This window comes from Pseudochaenichthys georgianus, chromosome 3 (assembly GCF_902827115.2).
Source record: "Pseudochaenichthys georgianus chromosome 3, fPseGeo1.2, whole genome shotgun sequence".
Classification (NCBI taxonomy): domain Eukaryota; kingdom Metazoa; phylum Chordata; class Actinopteri; order Perciformes; family Channichthyidae; genus Pseudochaenichthys; species Pseudochaenichthys georgianus.
The window spans coordinates 41,717,556-41,736,463 of record NC_047505.1 but is presented as its reverse complement, the minus strand read 5'-3'; the positions used below and the strand labels follow the sequence as shown (position 1 = coordinate 41,736,463).

Sequence of the window (18,908 nt, the reverse complement as noted above, 5' to 3'; positions counted from 1 at the left end):
AAAAAAAAGTCGCTTTTTGTTTGGTAAGAGGAAGTGTGTGTGTGTGTGTGTGTGTGTGTGTGTGTGTGTGTGTGTGTGTGTGTGTGTGTGTGTGTGTGTGTGTGTGTGTGTAGTTGTGTGTGTGTGTGTGACAGGGTGTCTGGGTCATGGAGTGTGAGTAAGAAGGTTTATATATATATAGGATTACTTTAAAACAGTCCCAAATAATACATGTTCACTTCAATACAGTTTAAGATAATAACTGTTTACTTTAATACAGTTTAGAACAATATCTGTTTGCTTTACACCATAAAGTGGAAATAACTAATCTTAGAGAAAATGCACTAGATTAAATTGCTTGCATTATTGTTAATGCTTGTCCCAAAAATAAATCCACTGATCACTTTAATATGATGAATGGTACTGACAGAGTAAAAGCAGAAGATGGCGACAGTGCACCGTTCTCCCAGCAGCAGCAGAGCAGCAGCAGCAGCAGCAGAGGCCTGCTGACAGGAACGACCTACGGTGACGACCCCTGTCTGTCTGTCGGAAACACCTTCATTCAGTACAAGTACAACAACATCCCCAGCAAAGAGTCTGATGCCACAGCTGTTTACATTCAGCCATCCGTTTCAGCCGTAAGTAATGGATTCACTGTTTGTGTGGTAGACCTTGTAGTGTACACTAGCTAATATTTAAAAGCGCATTTATGTAAATTAAAATGGGTATTTTTTTAGGTTTTCTCCATGGTATGGTGGCCAGATGTGTTATCTATCGGCTAGCTTAGCGCTAACTAATTGCTTGCCGTAGCGTTTTGTGTTGCTGTTTCGTTACGTGTTTATGGATAGTAGTTAGCTTTAATGTTAGCTTTAGCTGGTCGAAGGTTTTTACAATTTGATGAAACAGAAGACTGTCAATAACGTTAAATCAACTGCGCATGATCCGTAACGATAGCGACCAGGCTAATCTCCTGCTGTTTCATCAAATTGTAAAAACCTTCGTAACATGCTAGCTCTACATCAACACACTTAATAATGATTACACGTTAGTTAACCGTCGGTTCGCAAGCAACCAGTTATTGGTAACAGTGTCATGGTGGAAATGACTGCTGTCAGTCACCTGAGTGTGTTTTGACTTCCTCGGGTCATCAAGGTAATGTTACCACAGTTTACATTAAATATATAAAGTTATAGACATATTTTAAAGTCAAACGCCCTGTGCACATTTTAACAAGTTAGCTTTAACGTTATGGACTTGCTGGCCTAAACTAGTGATCTAGCCAACAACTATGCCCCACCTCTTTGAATGACTAAATGCGCAATGACTGCAAATATCTTAGCCAACGTCTAATTTGCTATTTTGCTAGATTTTAGAATCGAAAATACCTATTGTCTCATTTTTTCATGCAACATACTTATAGAGGTTTTTATTTGCAAACGCTGCAATCAAAAAGGCTGCATTTGAAGCACAACCTAACCTATACAATCTAGACAGAGGTGTAAGAAGTACTCAGATGTTTTACCTAAGTAAAAGTAGGAATACTACAGTCTGAAAATACTTTGTTACAAGTAAAATTCCTGCATACAAAATATTACAAAAAAGTACAAAAGTATTGTATCAAAATATACTTAAGGTTCCAAAAGTAAACTACTACTTATTGTTCGTAATGTCCCATTTTATAATCATATATATTTATTTACTGGAGTATTATAAATGCATTAATGTGTTCATCACTGCTGGTAAATGTAAAGCTAATTTAATTACCCTATGTGCTGCGCCTCGGAATCTTAACCTTTCATTTTATATCATAGTTTATGTATTCGTTTATTTATATGTTGTAGGCCTATTAGTTTATAATGTGAATATGTAAAGTAACTAGTAACTTTTGTTGTATAAATGTAGTGGAGTAAAGAGTACAAAGTGTTGATTTACAGGGTGGCTTGGCCATCTTACAGTTCACTCCAGTCTGGGCCCCAGTCTGGTTTGGTGACAGGACAGAGGGGGTTTGTGCTTTGTCTTGCTTTTGACACTTCAGTGATTAAACAAGTGAAATGGAAAAACAAGTGAGTTTAGGTGTTTAAAACAATTCTTTATGTAAACATAACCTGACATATAGCATTAACCTATATTTCTGCCTGTCTGTAGCTCTGCTGTATGTTAGAAGTCTTTGCAGTGGCCTCTCACTGGACAGTGTCAGTTCCCTCCACCCTTTGTTTTGTTTGTCCCTTCTTCTGTCTTTCATTATTCATTGTCCCCCATGGAGTAGGGTGCAAAAAAAAGAGAGGAGAGGATGGACGGTTGTATAGACAGATGGCTCTGTGGGGGATAAATACACCCTTAAATCATAAAAAAACATGTGTGATGGGGACAGTAACACCTGTGTGTATAAACAGGAGGTTGTTGTTGCATCAGTCTTTAATATCACAGTTGTTTGCAGGGACTGTTTTATCCTCCAGAGCTGTGGTTCCCAACCTGCCAAAGATCGCAGGGGGGCGCCAGGCCTCTGATGATTTGAGGCCAAATATCATATTTAGACTTTTTTCTTTTACATATAATTGTAAGGCAATACATGATTGTCACTAAAAGCCTTGTCTCTACATTACAATAAAATATAAAAAATTATTGACTAATTAATTTTAATAAAAATTCAAGTTAGTATTAAAGGCATAAAAAGACAGAAATGTATAATTCTTTCATTAATATAAATGTTTCTTCTGCCCATAAAGTGTCCAAACCAGGCTTGTCTGGATAAGCGCATTGTCACAGTTGCTCCAATCAGATCGGTCTCCTCCATTTTGTAGATTATTTACGATTTTTTTTAATCCACATAAACACATCGGCAAAATCCGGTTTACTTTGAGCATGTGTTTTAAACAGTTTAATCTCTTTGTGAATTGTTTCCACTTGCGCCGTCCTTTAATTTCTTCATACAGCGGGAATCCAAATAAATTAATCCTGAGTCCAATAACCATCAAAGTCACTCCAATAGTGCTCCTTAATTACGCTTTCATCCTCCTTTAACAAAATACTTCACATTCATCCAGTTTGTGACAGTAGTTGTAGCATTTTTGAGACTTTTAAACCTTAATTACCACTGTTGCGCAACTTCCAACAGGAGTTATTTGGGGGGGCTCTTGGGAAAAAAGGTTGGGAACCACTGCTCCAGAGGATAATGAGAGCCTGGAGACAACAAGACAACACTCTCTTCTATTTGTATCTTAGAGCTATGTTCATAGCTAGAAAAGCAAACTTAGCTTCCTATTTTTACATTTATTCATACCGATAACTTCCTGCTTCTCAAGACCGATACCGATAATAATATAATATATATATATATATATATATATTAAATGTACCTGTAGTTTTTGCACACCTGGTGGTAAAAAAAAGACTAGTAGTGAGCAAATGACATGAGCATTACTACTATGAACAAAACTAACCCTGGGGTCGTCTCTGGCAAACTTCTTGCCTTTTTCAAAAGCCTCGTCGATAGGTAAAAGCCCCGGTGCCTTTGCAGCTGGCTTTGGATTCGCCGCTCGTTTAGCAGCGCAGGCGTCTTCGTACGCTTTTAACACACCATCGTAGCGATGTTTCAGGTGACTAATCAGGTTGGAAGTATTATAGCTCGTTGCCTTTTTCCCTCCTCGTGGAACTTCTGCATTGCATTTGTTAATACAAATAGCAAGCGAACTATCTAACTCTGTAACTTTGAAATAGTCCCATACTACCGACGACATGTTTGTTTACTGTCCTGGCTTCACGGCCGCACACCATTTACGTCACAGCCAGGCATGAGTTAGGTAGCGCTGGATTTGTGAAAAACTCCCCTCTTCCTAAACCACTAATACCACAGTACTGGCAAAACGGGAGGAGCCCTCATCCCAATCCACCCACACCCAGGGGCGCCGCTAGGGATTTTGGGCCCCATGAAAAGATATCACATTGGTTTCTGAAACATTTTTTTCTTTATGTTCTAAAATAGTTTGGGCTCCTGTCAGTCACGGGCCCTTAGAATCGTCCTAACTTTTCACCCCCTTACGGCGCCCCTGCCCACACCGCAGTATTTTTTTCTTTTTTTTACCCAAAGAATATATTGTATATTATCGGGGCTATTAATACTTTTATCGGGTTTATCGGGATGACGTCATAATTCCTAATATCGTGCACCACTAGCATTTATCCATAAGGTGTTGTCAGTCTCCTTAAAATGTATCTAATCTTATGCAACCTTAAGGCAAGATGATCCTAGAGTTTCTCACTTCAGTGTTAGTGTTAATAAACCAACATATTAATCTGTGGCACTTGTATGTGTTACAAATATATGTACTACATATACGTGTTTTAATATGAACACAGGGAATCAATGTTGAGCAAGGTCTGTTTGTCAAGGCTTTTTATTTCTAAATGTGTTTTGCTGAATGTTAAACAGGGTTACAAGCAGAACAATTAGCTTAGTGATACAGAAAACGAAATAAAATATGCATTTAAGCTTTATTCTGGTGAGCAAGTACAGTAGATGCTGATTTATCTTTGGATAGGTGAGAAAACTCTCTATTTAGTTGGTGGTATCCTAATCGTTAAAGGACTTGTACACAGTGTTCAGTTGTTTGTTTTGTTGTATTTTCGTTTGTTATTTATAGTCAGGGCTGTATCTGGGCTGTAAAATTCCCATGTCAAATTGCAGTGTACAACACATGTGTTTGTGGTATTACACTACAGTACAATGTGTTGTTGGTAGGACTTTATTCTGGAGTATTTAAAAAAAAAAAAAAAAAAAATCAGTTTAAGCCTTAGGGTTGGTTTGACAACTCGGAATGATGCTAGACCTGTTTTGTATCTTTCCCTTTCTCACTCTCCCTGTCACCTGAGTGGAGTCTGACTTTATCTGTCTCGTCATGCCTTCTGTTATTGATATGCATCTGTTTTCTGTCTGGTTTTTCTTATCTCTGCAGGCTTGAAGAAGTGCTTGTCTAATAGGCGGCGTTGACCTTCATGCTGAAAGCTCAATCGTTTTGAGGGTGTTGCCCGATGGATCATGGTGGTGAGTGTCTACATTTCACTAAAGCGGAACACATAATATCATCTCGACATATGTAAGTACAGCAACTTGAAAACCACAATATAAATACTAATATGACTGTTGGGAATATTTTTTTTTTGTTGTCCTCGGTTGCTTTGTCCCAAGTTGCCGCTGACCTGTTAATATGAAATCAACTGAAAGATATTCATAGGAGTTATATATATATATATATATATATATTTGTATTGATATTTATGGAATTAAGAAAAACTGATCCTTTGTTTTATTTATAGGCCAGCTTGCGAGGGAGGACAGAGTAATGTCACAAGTTCAGATGGGAGAGGTTGACCTCTGTGATAACCTTCCTAAATCTGAAGATCTCACTTCCCAAACTCGAAATCTCAACGAGACAAACACACTCTCACAGAGACAAAATGAAGAGGAAGGAGGGCTCATACAAAAAGCCAACAACAATGGGAAGGACGTGGAAGAGGAGCAGGGAAAGGCAGCATGCACAGAAAGAGGTAGAGAGGATGAGGAAGAAGACATTGATGAGGTGATGAAGGATGAAGAAGACGAGGAAGAGTCAGAGGAATCAAGCTGTCTAATGCGCTGCCAGTCTCCAGACACTCCCATGACTGATTCCTCCTATTCAGAAACAGGTAAGGAACATACACACATGAATGAGAAAATCATATCATATACAACCATAGACAAACACTTCCCCACACAGTACAGACATCTTTGTTTCTCGGTAGTACTTTTGTTGGCCATTTAGAGGCATTAGAAAACCACAACAAGCTTAGGGCTACACAGCTGAGCATTTTATTAATACCTAAGCCTGATTATAACGGGCACAGTTTTGTCAGAACATGAAACACAATTCACAGAACCACACACACAAATAGCAGAAGATCTCAGAAATGTTGCAAAAGGAAACTAAAGGAACGGCTGAAAACAGCACCTCTCTCTGCTCTGTTGAGTTTCATTGGTGTTCTCCAGGTATACACACCTATGTTTCCTTATAGTGCTTACATCCTGGTTAATGAGTCGGCAAACAAGGTGTCTGGCCAGAGGCCTGTACTACGAATCCAGTTCAACATACCCTGGATATGTTAGAGTTCTCTGGCTTAACTAACCCAAAACAAACACGATCTCGCTAAGCGATCCTACGACGCTGGTTATCAACTCGGTAACTCAAGCCAGGGTTTCTCTGTCCGCTCACATGAAAGGGGCGGGGTTAGCAACATTTGACCAATCACAAACATGGACAAGCGTACTGACGGCTAGTGCTGCGTACCGGTATGCCGAACCGGTACTGGACTTGTAAAAAGTTTCGGTTCAAGTCCGGTTAAAACCGGAACGTCAGAAACCGGTACTTGGACTCGCAAAAAAACTAGCACTTACGTATATTCTGGTGTCTGTGGTTATTTAAACATTCCCTGATAAACGTTATTCAGCGTCAATAAATGAGTGCTAATCCCAGTGTGCTCAATGTACAACATCACATGTCATTTCACCTTCGACTCACGGTTTGAAAACGTAGCATTTCGCCACATGCTAATGCTCACCGGAAGAGAAGAATTTTCAGAATACAAGTATTAAGTAAATAGTGTGAACTTCTGTTTTTTTCAGAATAAAACTGATTTAAATTAAATAGTGTATTTAATTCAAAATTACGCCATATCAACATTGATTTTAATTTCTTACAGTATGTATGTACATCACTATGTATGTAGTATGTACTGTATAATGTACACATGTAGAGTTGTAGAAAAGACATGGTGTACAGATAGTACAGTACACTCTGACTGTACAGTCACTACAGTGTAGCCTATACTGTATAGTAGGTGTGTAACAGTGTAATGCGTATAGTCTACTCTACACTCTACCTTTCAGCAACGTTTTAGGGATTTAGGCTCAGTCAGCTCAGGGACTGTTTGGTTACTTTAGTTTGGTAAATGAAATAAATGTTTGAACTTTGTAGTAGTTCACTGTAGTTGCTGCCATAAGTCATTTGTAGACTAAGTGGCAAAAAGTGTTTTTTTTACATTTGTACTTTTTAGAGAAATGTGGACACAAGCTGGAAGGGAGCACAATAAACCTGACGAGATTGGATTTGAGTTGATTATGAGTTAATTTTCAATTGATAATTAGCTCACAATAAGTTCACTTTAGTTACTCACACAACTTGACACAAGCCATGGTTCAGGTCCGGACTTATAAGTCCGGACCTGAACCTGAACCTCTGGATTTGAGTCCGGACCTGAACCTGAATGTGAGTCCAGGTACGCAGCACTACTGACAGCGCAGCGTCATACTTCCTGAATGAAAAGTAAACTATGATATTAGAAAAATATGAAGACGTTAATCTTTAAACATCCTTTAAACACTTTATCCATAAAAGCAACATAGTTGCAGCTGCAAGGTGAATACAGCTGGCAAAAGAAAAAGTGTTTAAATACATTAACAGGTTTATGATATCACTGCCCCGTCTAAGACACGAGTGGATCTGACTTTAATTACATTTGTCTCGAGTGTTTCGTCAACTTAATGTGTTGCTTAAAATAATACTTCTGCATACAGTATGTGACACTAAGTGTTGCACGGCCAGATACGGCTCAAGAAGCTGACTCGGATAAGGAAATATATGATACATTATGATGTGATATCATCAACGGTAGTTTTTCTGTATTTCCTTTCTCCTGTAATATGACTTGATCACTTTAAACTCCGCACACTGAGCTCTCATTGGTCAGCAGGCGGTGCTTTCACTGGGTTGATCTCTTATCCTGGAACCAAACCTGCTATGGACCAGAGGCCTGTACTAAGCCGTATTTTCGCTAACTTCAGGGAAAACTCTGGATTTCCGGTCCTACGAGGCTGGTTCACTTCTTAGCAGGCTAGATCTCTATGGTAAATTATGCTGAACGGCTAGCCAGGGGGGTATACTACGAAGCAGGATTTTCGTTTAGCAAGATAACTTCTGGGATTTCCGGTACTACGAAGCTGGTTCACTTTTTAGCGGGCTAGATCTCCATGGTGACTTATCCTGGAACCTAGTCTGTGCTCCGAAGCAGGATAGGTTCCAGGATAAGAGATCAACTCAGCGATAGTGTGCGGAGGAAATACAGTTTAAACTGCGGTTGCAGGAAAGACGGCCGGCCAAAATCACCGACTGTGTGAACGTGAAAATTAATAGAATATCACCTCCCATGTTCAGAGCAATCGGACTATTATAACTATCATTATACTATTATGTTAAGAAAGCTTAATTAAATATCTGCCACAACATAAGTAACCAGATCAAAGTAACATTACGTAGCCTACAGTCCGCGGCACTGTGAGTGCAGACGTCGATGTGTCCCATTATCATTCATATCACATCATATCACATGCATCATAATGTATCATATATTTCCTTATCTGAGTCAGCCGAGCCGTATCTGGCTGTGCAACATTCACAGTGTCACATACTGTATGCAGAAGTATTATTTTAAGCAACACATTAAGTTGACGAAACACTCGAGACAAATGTAATTAAAGTCTGATCCACTCGTGTTTTAGACGGGGCAGTGATATCATAAACCTGTTAATTTACGCATTCAAACACTTGTTTTTTTATCAGCTGTATTCACCTTGCAGGTGCAGCTATGTGGCTTTTATCCTGGATAAAGTGTTTAAGTCATGGATGTTTAAAGTTTAACTTCTTCATATGTCTAATATTATAGTTGACTTTTCATTCAGGAAGTATGACGCTGCGCTGTCAGTACGCTTCTTCATGTTTGTGATTGGTCGAATGCTCCAGATACCACCCCTTTTATGTGAACGCGCACCTAACTAGATAGGACACGGCTGGCTTGAGCGAACGAGTTGATAGCCAGCGTTGTAGGACAGTTTAACGAGAGCGGCTTTGTTTTGGATTAGGCCAACCGGCTAACTCAAACATATCCAGGATAGGTTGAACTAGATTCGTAGTATACCCCCCTGGTCCGGAGCAGGTTAGGTTCCAGGATAAGAGATCAACTCAGTGAAAGCACCGCCTGCTGACCAATCAGAGCTCAGTGTGCAGAGTTTAAAGCGATCAAGTCATATTACAGGAGAAAGGAAATACAGAAAAACTGCCGTTGCAGGAAAGACGGCCGGCAAAAATCAACTGACTGTTTGAACGTGAAAATGAATAGAATATCACCTCCCATCTTCAGAGCAATCTGACTATTATAACATTAGCGTTAAGAAAGCTTACTTAAATATCTGCCACAACATAAGTAACCGGATCAAAGTAACATTACGTACAGTCCGCGGCACTGTGAGTGCAGACATCGATGTGTCCCATTATCATTCATATAATAATAATAATCCTTATATTTATTATAGCGCTTTATCAATGACTCTCAAAGCGCTTTACAAATACACATTACACATACAGATCATACATACATGTAATGGTCATCTACTGTGGACAATACCCACAGGAGCAAATTTGGGTGAAGTGTCTTGCCCAAGGACACAACGGTCACATCATAATGTATATTTCCTTATCGGAGTCAGCTTCTTGAGCCGTATCTGGCCGTGCAACACTAACGGTACGTCCACACAGCAGCTTCAGAAGAATCTTCCACCGCTTCCAACGCTTCTCTGCCCAGAATGGGGATGACGTCACTTTGCCTCGCTTTTCGCCGAACTGCATTGTGGGAGAGCGAAGCGAAGATTTCCAGGATGTCCAGGATTTCCAGGATTCCAAAGTTGAGCAATGTTCAACTTTTGAAGCTGAGCTGGAAGCGCTAGCCAATCAAACACGTTTATGCAAATCTGACAGTAGAAGCGCTAGCCAATCAAACCGCGTGTAAGCAGGGAGAACCAGACCGCAGTTCATTTCCTCATATTCCTAACGAGAAATTACGGTAGCAAATCACCCGGTTCTTTACGACCAGAACTATTAACGGGATACAAACCGGAGGAACCAGGCATGGAGGGAGGTGGCAGGGACAGTGGGTGAAACTGGTAGGTTTTCGCCTGTTTGGGGAGTTTATATATATATATATATATATATATATTGCTCGCATAAAATCCCCGGGGTTTTTTGCTTTGTATGTCGGGGGCGGGAGATTCATGTGATTGGTTGTTGGTCGCATTGCTCGCAAAAAATCCCCAAGCTGTCAGACACGCCCAGCTCCAAGATTTTCAAGATTTTTGAAAAGCTGCTGTGTGGACGTACCATTACAGTGTCACATACTGTATGCAGAAGTATTATTTTAAGCAACACATTAAGTTGACGAAACACTCAAGTCAAATGTAATTTAAAGTCGGATCCACTCGTGTCTTAGACGGGGCAGTGATATGATATCATACACCTGTTAATGGACGCATGGGCATGCAAACACTTTTACTTTTGCCAGCTGTATTCACCTTGCAGGTGCAGCTATGTGGCTTTTATCCATGATAAAGTGTTTAAGTCATGGATGTTTAAAGTTTAATGTCTTCATATTTGTCTAATTATAGTATGACGCACTGCGCTGTCAGTACGCTTGTCCATGTTTCTGATTGGTCGAATGCTCCAAATACCACCCCTTTCATATGAACGCGCACCTAACTAGATAGGGCAAAGCTGGCTTGAGTTAACGAGTTGATAAACAGCATCGTAGGACAGTTTAGCGAAAGCGTGTTTGTTTTGGATTAGGTAAACCGGGTAACTCAAACATATCCAGGTTAGGTTGAACCGGCTTCGTAGTACAGGCCTCAGGCTAGCCGTTCAGCATAAGATACCATGGAGATCTATCCCGGTAAGAAGTGAACCAGCGTTGTAGGACCGGAAACCAAGAGTTAACCCTGAAGTTACCTCGCTAAAGGCCCTGTCACACTGTCCCGAAATTGACACCCGATGGACACACGATAAAGGAAATGTTCAAATTCGGCTGTGATCGTAGCAACATCGGGCCATTCGTGAGGGCATCTAAGCCATCGTATGACCGCCGGTGGAGTTTCTCAGGCTCCGGCAGCAACTTCGTGAGCGGCAACTTCGTAAGGCACTCGTGAGGGCATCTTGTCAAATCGTGTCATCTTCGTGTTATCATCGGTGCATTCGCCCTCACTCTGATCGGGGCGAATGCCCGATGGCACCGAGGATAACAAGATGCCCTCACGATGGCCTTACGAAGGGCAAAATTGACACATGAATTCAACACGAAAATGAACCTTCGCAAGGTCCTTCGGCAATTTTTTGGCATGCCAAAGATTTTGCCTCCGCTCACGAAGTTGCTGCCGGAGCCTGAGAAACTCCGCCAGCGGTCATGGCTTAAGATGCCCTCACGAACGGCCCGATGTTGCTACGATCACAGCCGAATTTGAACATTTCCTTTATCGTGTGTCCATCGGGTTGTTTTATTGCACAACAAAATCATGTAAATATATTATGTAAATAACCCAATTTGTGTTCTGTGAAACTAAAAAGGATATAATATATTATTTTGAAGGACAGTTGACAGGAAATTGTTGTTGTTATGGAAACAACATTACGGAGAAAACGTAATATTTTCTACATATAAAGACGGATAAAGTAAAGAACAAAGTCTGAAGATATCAGTACAGTATCATAGTACTGTAACATAATTGTTTTTGGTACTTTCATTGCAGTTGTATGTCTTAAATGTAATGTAAATGTTGCCTTCGTGTGTGGTTCGGGGCCATCTTCGTGCGAAATTCACAATTCCATATTCGTGTGTCCATCGGGTGTCAATTTCGGGACAGTGTGACAGGGCCTTAAGCGAAAATCCGGCTTCGTAGTATAGGCCTCAGGTGGCACGTGTGGCCGATTGGCCCATGGATGTTACATTTTTACCTGCAGTGTTTTTAAATAGCAACAAGTCACTTTCTGTCTGATTCAGTAAAGTCAGTAAAACCATGTGCAGTGTACAGACAATCAAACCATCTTAAATAGTCAAAAGTGCAGTGATAGTAAAATAACATTTGACACTTTCACAACTGTTGACTGAATATTAATGTATCAACAGTGCTTTGACAGAGTGTAGTGAAGAACAATACTCGGGTCAGGATCTGGATTACTCTCTGTTGGAAAGCTTTTTTATTTAGTCGTTTTTTTTGTAAGTGGTCAGCATTATGGATTGAGGTCAGGCTGACGGCAGTGATTAGGTCATTCTGATCACATGATGAGATTGAGGGAGTGAAACAAAGCAAATAAGATTTAAGGAGGCTGCGGGTAGAGATAGAGACAAAATGTATGAGAGGAATAGATGAAAAGAATGATTTAAAAGACCAGAAAATAAAAAAGTGATACACATATGTTTTCAAGCTTGCCAGACATGGTAATCAATAACACTGTTTTTCAAACCAAATAGTTTAATTTCCTGATTTTTACCTGTTTTCTTTACACACACACAAAATAAATAGTTGCTGTGTTGGTAAGCATTCAATTGTGCTCTAGGTTTCTCCAGTGATGTCACATTTGGGACAAACAGTGTGTAAGCTATTGTGAAAATGTTAGCTTAACACAGTTCCCATAGTTACATGTGTATGTTAAGGAGGTTTGTATAATAAGGCCTGCCAGTGGTCATGAAACGTAATTGAGATACTTTTGTTGGTTAATGTGTGAAAGATATATCACATATTTCAATTAATTGGAAGTAACCCTCCGATATTTATAGAAGTTATACATGTAATAAGAATTTGGTGAATTGGCAGCTGACATGATCTTCTTAATTTAGTTTAAAATATAATTGTCAGTATCAAATTGTTACAGCTTTTATACACCTGTGTCCTCAGGATTTTTAAACAGTTGTAAGCAAATTATCTTGTTGCAACACGTTCGCTGTGCCCCTATATATTATTTCTCTAACTTCTCTCTCTGTTTGCTGCTGTCCTCTTTCCCTCTGTAGGCAGTCTGCTGGAGACTCCATATCCCTTCAGCCCTGGGACCAGTCCAGAGCCTACATCCCCTTTGGTGGTCAGTCCAGAGACCATCAGTGGAGTGGATCAGGGCCAGGATGCTATCAAAGGGGACTCTCATAACTCTGAATCAGTTGCCTCCACTACAGGGTCCAATACTCTGGCACCCACCTTCACCACGGGGCCTATTAATTCTACTACACCTACTTTAACCTCATGCACTTTCCCACCTGGGACTACATGTATCACAGAAGCTGCAGACAGAATAGCAAAAAATACTGACTTCCCTACAGAACATCTTACCTCGGAGCCATTTACAGGAACTACTTGCACTACGAGGAATAATACTTCCATTGCTTCCACCCCTCTGAGTTCAACCACGGGACCCCTTACCACACGGCCTACGACTGCAGGCACAGAATCCACTACCACCACAGGACCTTTGACCTCCAGTTGGAAACACATTACCTCCACTCCAGTGCCCACTTGTCTGTCAGACTCCACCTGCGCCACAGGGCCTATTCTGAGCTCTGCACTGCTGAAGTCTCTGGAGGAGTTGGCACAAAGAGGAGATGACACCCACCTTCCACAGTACCTTCACCAGGTAACCTCCCTGTTATATTCCTGCCATATTATGTCAAATACTTCAAGCTTATCACCACTCTTTCTGCCAGTCATTCACTTGAGCAGACTTTCTCCCCTTTAATGGTTTCTTTAAGTGTTATTTCTTGCTGTCTTTCAGTCATTTTAGTATCTGTAATGTTAGCTCTCTCGCACAAGTTATTAAATCACTGTTATCCAATCAACCCTATAATCGTAGTGGCACTTTGTACCCAAAGGCATGGGTGTCTTCAGCGTCTATATTCGAATACAACGAAAGATATGTACGCACTTAACCCTAGCACACTGCAAACCTGCGTGACTGAACATGTATATTACAGGGTGTGTGAATATTTTAGTCAGTTTGATTTACACATGCTTCCACCAGGCACACCTGAGCTACTTTTTCGTGTGTGTGTGTGTGTGTGTGTGTGTGTGTGTGTGTGTGTGTGTGTGTGTGTGTGTGTGTGTGTGTGTGTGTGTGTGTGTGTGTGTGTGTGTGTGTGTGTGTGTGTGTGTGTGTGTGTGTGTGTGTGTGTGTGTGTGTGTGTGTGTGTGTGTGTGTGTGTGTGTGTGTGTGTGTGTGTGTGTGTGTGTGTGTGTGTGTGTGTGTGTGTGTGTGTGTGTGTGTGTGTGTGTGTGTGTGTGTGTGTGTGTGTGTGTGTGTGTGTGTGTGTGTGTGTGTGTGTGTGTGTGTGTGTGTGTGTGTGTGTGTGTGTGTGTGTGTATTTTTACATATTTACATTCCCAGGACAATTAGGTAATTTTAATTGGGTTTAGTTTTCATATATATTTACTTTGCATTTTCTTAGTGTAGATTGTCACAGTTTCTAAGGGGGAAACCCTGGATCATCAAATTGAATCACGTCAGTACAGTAAACTAAAGGTCATTCAGTCGTCACCACCCCCCCTCATTAAAATGTGAGAGCCTTTTGTGCCCTCCTTTCCTCTCTCTCTCTCTCTCTCTCTCTCCCCCTCTCTCTCTCCCTCTCTTTCTCCCCTGTCTCTCTCTCTCTTTCTCTCTCCCTCTCTTTCTCCCCTGTCTCTCTCTCTCTTTCTCCCCCCCTCTCTCTCTCCCCCTCTCTGCCTCTCTCACACACACACTTCTCTTGTTCTAAGATCAGCTGAGCAGCATGAACGCAACACTTGCTGAAGAGAGGTAGAGTGTCTACGACGGTCTCTCGTCTTTCCGTCTTGCCTTTCACTCTCACACTCATTTTCTCTTAATGATAATGTTATTATGTCATATATTTTTATTTATTTTTGTCAAAGTTAATGACTATAGAACTCCTTTTAGCAGCAGAACAGTTACAGCTCTGGACAGATTGATGTATCTGATGTATGTTATTTATTGATGTTCTTTTTACATATTTTCTTGTTCTTTATCAGACCAATCTTTTCTTTGACTGATTTTGACTCATGTATCATGTTCAAAGACCACTTTTGGATGAATGGTTTTAGTCTGGTTTGAACCTTTATTGAGACATATTGTTTCTGATAGCTTTTGTTACAAACTGAATAGGTAAAAGCCCAAAAAATATATTATAATCGCGCACGCTATGAAAAATGTAAATGTCTCTTTCTCTCTCTGCAGATTGCCGAGACCTTTGTCTTTCACAAAGACTGTATCCTTATCACTATGTTGTGTGTCTGACTGTTTGTATTAAGGTTGGTTGCTCTACTCTGTTTTTATTCATGTGTTTTTCTTAGGCTAACTTCTTCTTGTCTATGTTTTATAATCAGTTTTTTACACACACTGGATTTAGAGCTGTAGAATTTGGGGTAACTTGTCGCACTAATTTCATTTGATTATTTGATGCCTCACTGATTTAAAAAGTGAGGCTAATAAGAGATCAAAATACATTTGACAGAGAATAAAAGAGCGAAAAATAACTGAACAGAGAGACGAGGAAGCATGACAGTAACAGAATAGATAAGGAGAACCTAGAGAGGGGTAATTATTACATAAGATGAAACAGAGTGAGAGGAAAAGCACCGGTAGCTGAGCTGGCTTCTACAAAATGCCCAGAGGCTCACAAGAGAGGCAGAGAGAAAGAATACACAGAGGGAAGATACTCAGATTAAACATGAAGGGAAAGAAAACCACATCATGTTGCCAAAACAATGATGAAAGATTGCAGCATTTACAGGTATTTCCCAAGTAAATAATGATTATCAACATAGAGATTCATTTAAAGATGCTAATTCGCTGTTCTTTTTAGCTGCAAATCAAAAGATTTGTTGTTTCTGAACCAAAGAACCTATTGATCTTCACGTACAGTGCATACTCACAACCTTATAGACTCTTATATAAATAACACTTGCAGTAAATGAAAAAGCGGAAGAGAGGAATAAAGGCAGGAGAGTGAGTGTGCATGGGAAAGGATTGGAAGCTTGGACTGATTTAATAAGAGGAAAGAGACAAAGTGGGATGGAGGAAACGATAAGAGTCACAGGAAAGCTAGCGTAGCTATGTCATGCATGTATAGAGGGTTACTTGGGGAGAGAGAGAGAAAGCATCTAGCCATGTCAAAGAAGGATTGTGTTCTGCCGGCTCATATCCATAAACATGAGCGACTGCATCCTGGAGAGCTTTCTTCCTCTGTCTCTTTTGGCCCGACTCTATTTCCCCTCGTCTCCTCCTGCCTCCGTCTCTCTTCATCCTCCTATTTTGTCTGTCTCACTTCTTTTTGACCTTTACCTGAGGCAACCTGTTCCCTGAGTCGTGTGTGTGTGCATTTGTGTGTGTTTCTTAACTTGTGATGTTCAGACCAGCGGGCATTATGGTGCATTCAACTAGAGAGACTCTATCACCAGAGAGTATTGGACAACTTGAATGCACTCCAAGGGCAGTGGGGTAAGAACCATGCACATACAGCACACATGGGCCAGATGCATGTACTGTGTAAGTACAACCCTAATATACATGTTTGTCTGTTTAACAAAATACTTACATTAAAATAGAAATGTATGTTTCTAAAACTAAATGCTATAGAAGTATGAGTCTAACACATGTTCCTAAATCCTTGTTGTTGTATACATGCACAGCTTATAAGCATAAAACGATAGTTACGGCTGTAACTACGGTTCTGTGAGTCCCGGATGACCGCCAGAGGCGGTGCTTTAAGCACTGGATATGTCCATCGCGCGCATGCGCAGCTCGAGTACCAATAACAACAAAGTCACCTGTGACCCACGTGACACCGGCTATATCAGCCGGTGTCGTCAGAGGATCTGTTCCCAGAATCTTCTCGCGAGTACACAAGAATTCTGAGTGACAGGGAACTCTGGCGGTCATCCGGGACTCATAGGACTGTAGTTACAGCCGTAACTATCGTTCTATTTCGTCCCTACTGACCGCCAGAGGCGGTGCTTTAAGCACTGGATGACTTATACCAACAATGTCATGAAGAATCCAAGCCCTTGCTCACCACTGGAAGCAGCGGAGCTCGGCAAAAGGACCACGTCCAAAGAATGGGGAGTGGCGACATTGACCTGATGACAACTGGAGAATGTGCCAGAAGACGCCCACGACGCCGCGGCGCAGATGGTCTCCAGGGGCACCCCTCTCAGAGCAGCCCAATATGTTGAGATGCTCCTTGTAGAGTGGCATCTCAGCCTGATGGCAGGGGGCGGCCACTGGCCCCGTAAGCCTGTGAGATGGTATCGACAACCCAGTGGGGCAGCCACTGGTTAGAGGGCATAACCTCCTTTAGTGCCGCCAGGGCAAAATCAAGAGTTGCTCCTCCTGCCGTATACAGGCAGTAGCCTTGATATATGCCCTTTGGTCACCCCCAGGGCACAGCAACTTCGACGTGCCGTACTCCTGAATGTTAAAGCGTGCCAGCTGGGCAGGCTGATTGAAGTGGGTTTGTGGAAGGACCCCGGGCGGGAATGCCACATTTTCCCAAAGGGCAACGCCTGAAAATCTCACCTCGGGCATGTATTGTTTATGGAGAGGACATGCAACTCCCCGAATCGCTTCCCTGAGGCTATGGCAAGCAGAAATGCTGCCTTCGTGGGCAGCCACCTAAGCCCCACCTGGGCCAGGGGCTCGAAGGGAGGAGATGATGGGGCATCCGGCAGCAGGGGCAGGTCCCAAGCCGGAGCCCTCGGGGTGCTAGGGGGACGCTGCCGTAAAGCCCCTCTCATAAAGAGGGACACCGACCTGTGGCGCCGTCGACCAGAACATGTCGGGCAGAAATCGCAGCCACATAAATTCAGAGTGGAGTGAGAACGTCCACTATCTAGAACAGGGGTGCCCAACCAGTCGATCGCGATCGACCGGTCGATCGCGGGGAGATTCCCAGTCGATCGCGAGATGTGTCTAAAAATAGAACAACAATATTCAGTTGTATCGTTAATGTCCTATAACATAATCTTCCTGTGCCAGAATAATGCACTTGAACGCATCAAAGCTTTGTGATTGGCCGGCGTGACCCCATGTGTCGGGGCGTGGCTTGTGGGCAGTGGGCACTAGTTCGCTGACGTTGTCCGTGTCAACAGGAGTGACAGTCCGCACACACAGACCGCAATGGTAGAAGCAAAAAAGCCCCAAATATATCATTTTCACTCCGAGTGGGAGGATGATTATTTTTGTATCTATTCCAATTCAAAGTCCATTTGTCTCATCTGCAATGCGAGCGTGGCTTTATCGAAGAAGGGTCGTTTAGGAGCGGCATTTCAAAACAGTGCACAAACGCTACGAGACGGAATCCCCTCCTAATTCTGCCCTACGCTCAAAAAGGGGAGGGGCCTGAAAGGACAGCTAAATGCACAGCAGTCCATTTTCACCAGGCCCAACAACAAGAGCAAGCTGGTAGAGCACCAGAGCATCTTATCGTGTCAGTCACGTTCTTGCGAAACACATGAAGTCTTTCAAAGACGGCGAAGTTGTGAAAGAAGCATTCCTGGAGGCTGCGACGCACTTTTGGGGGACAGTAAAAATAACAGTAGCATTTCAACAGGTTTTTGAAAAAATACAAACTCAAGTTAGATACCGTTATTAATCAGCTGTAAGTTTTAGTTTGAACTTATTCATTATAATTATTGTACAAAATGGTATAAGAATGCAAACATTAAGATCTGTTCTGTTTAAATTGATTATAGTCTATTATCAATTCAGGTTAAGAAACTAGTGTTGCTTGCATCCTATTTTAAAGGCATTTATTTTTATACTCTACTAAAATGCAACAAAAAAAAGGGTTTGATTCTATTAATTTTGTCTTTTTGATTCCTGTGTAGCTTCAGATCTGAGTTGTCTTATTGGTAAACCTAATTTATACTTTTGTAGCAACACTATTTAGTATTTTTATATAATGGCAAAGAAAGGGTTCAGAGTATTTTCTTTTTTCCTGTGTCATATGAGGCAGCACTGTTCAATGTTTCTTGAAAACATTACCCACTG

The 18,908-nt window shown here is 41.4% G+C and overlaps 1 protein-coding gene across 2 annotated transcripts in view; it reads left to right on the top strand.

Moving 5' to 3' along the window:
- The first annotated feature begins 490 nt into the window (after window positions 1-490).
- cnsta (consortin, connexin sorting protein a) overlaps window positions 491-18,908 on the top strand; it is a 45,768-nt gene continuing 27,350 nt past the window's right edge. The window contains exons 1-6 of one of the 2 annotated variants that reach the window (XM_034075275.2): window positions 491-617; window positions 4,932-5,020; window positions 5,293-5,661; window positions 12,892-13,505; window positions 15,096-15,126; window positions 16,272-16,358. In XM_034075275.2, the coding sequence (XP_033931166.1) occupies window positions 5,008-5,020; window positions 5,293-5,661; window positions 12,892-13,505; window positions 15,096-15,126; window positions 16,272-16,358 (1,114 nt within the window). In that variant the 5' untranslated portion in view covers window positions 491-617; window positions 4,932-5,007. Of the gene's footprint in view, window positions 618-4,931; window positions 5,073-5,292; window positions 5,662-12,891; window positions 13,506-15,095; window positions 15,127-16,271; window positions 16,359-18,908 lie in introns of those variants that run through there. The other variant, XM_034075282.2, reaches the window with a different exon arrangement.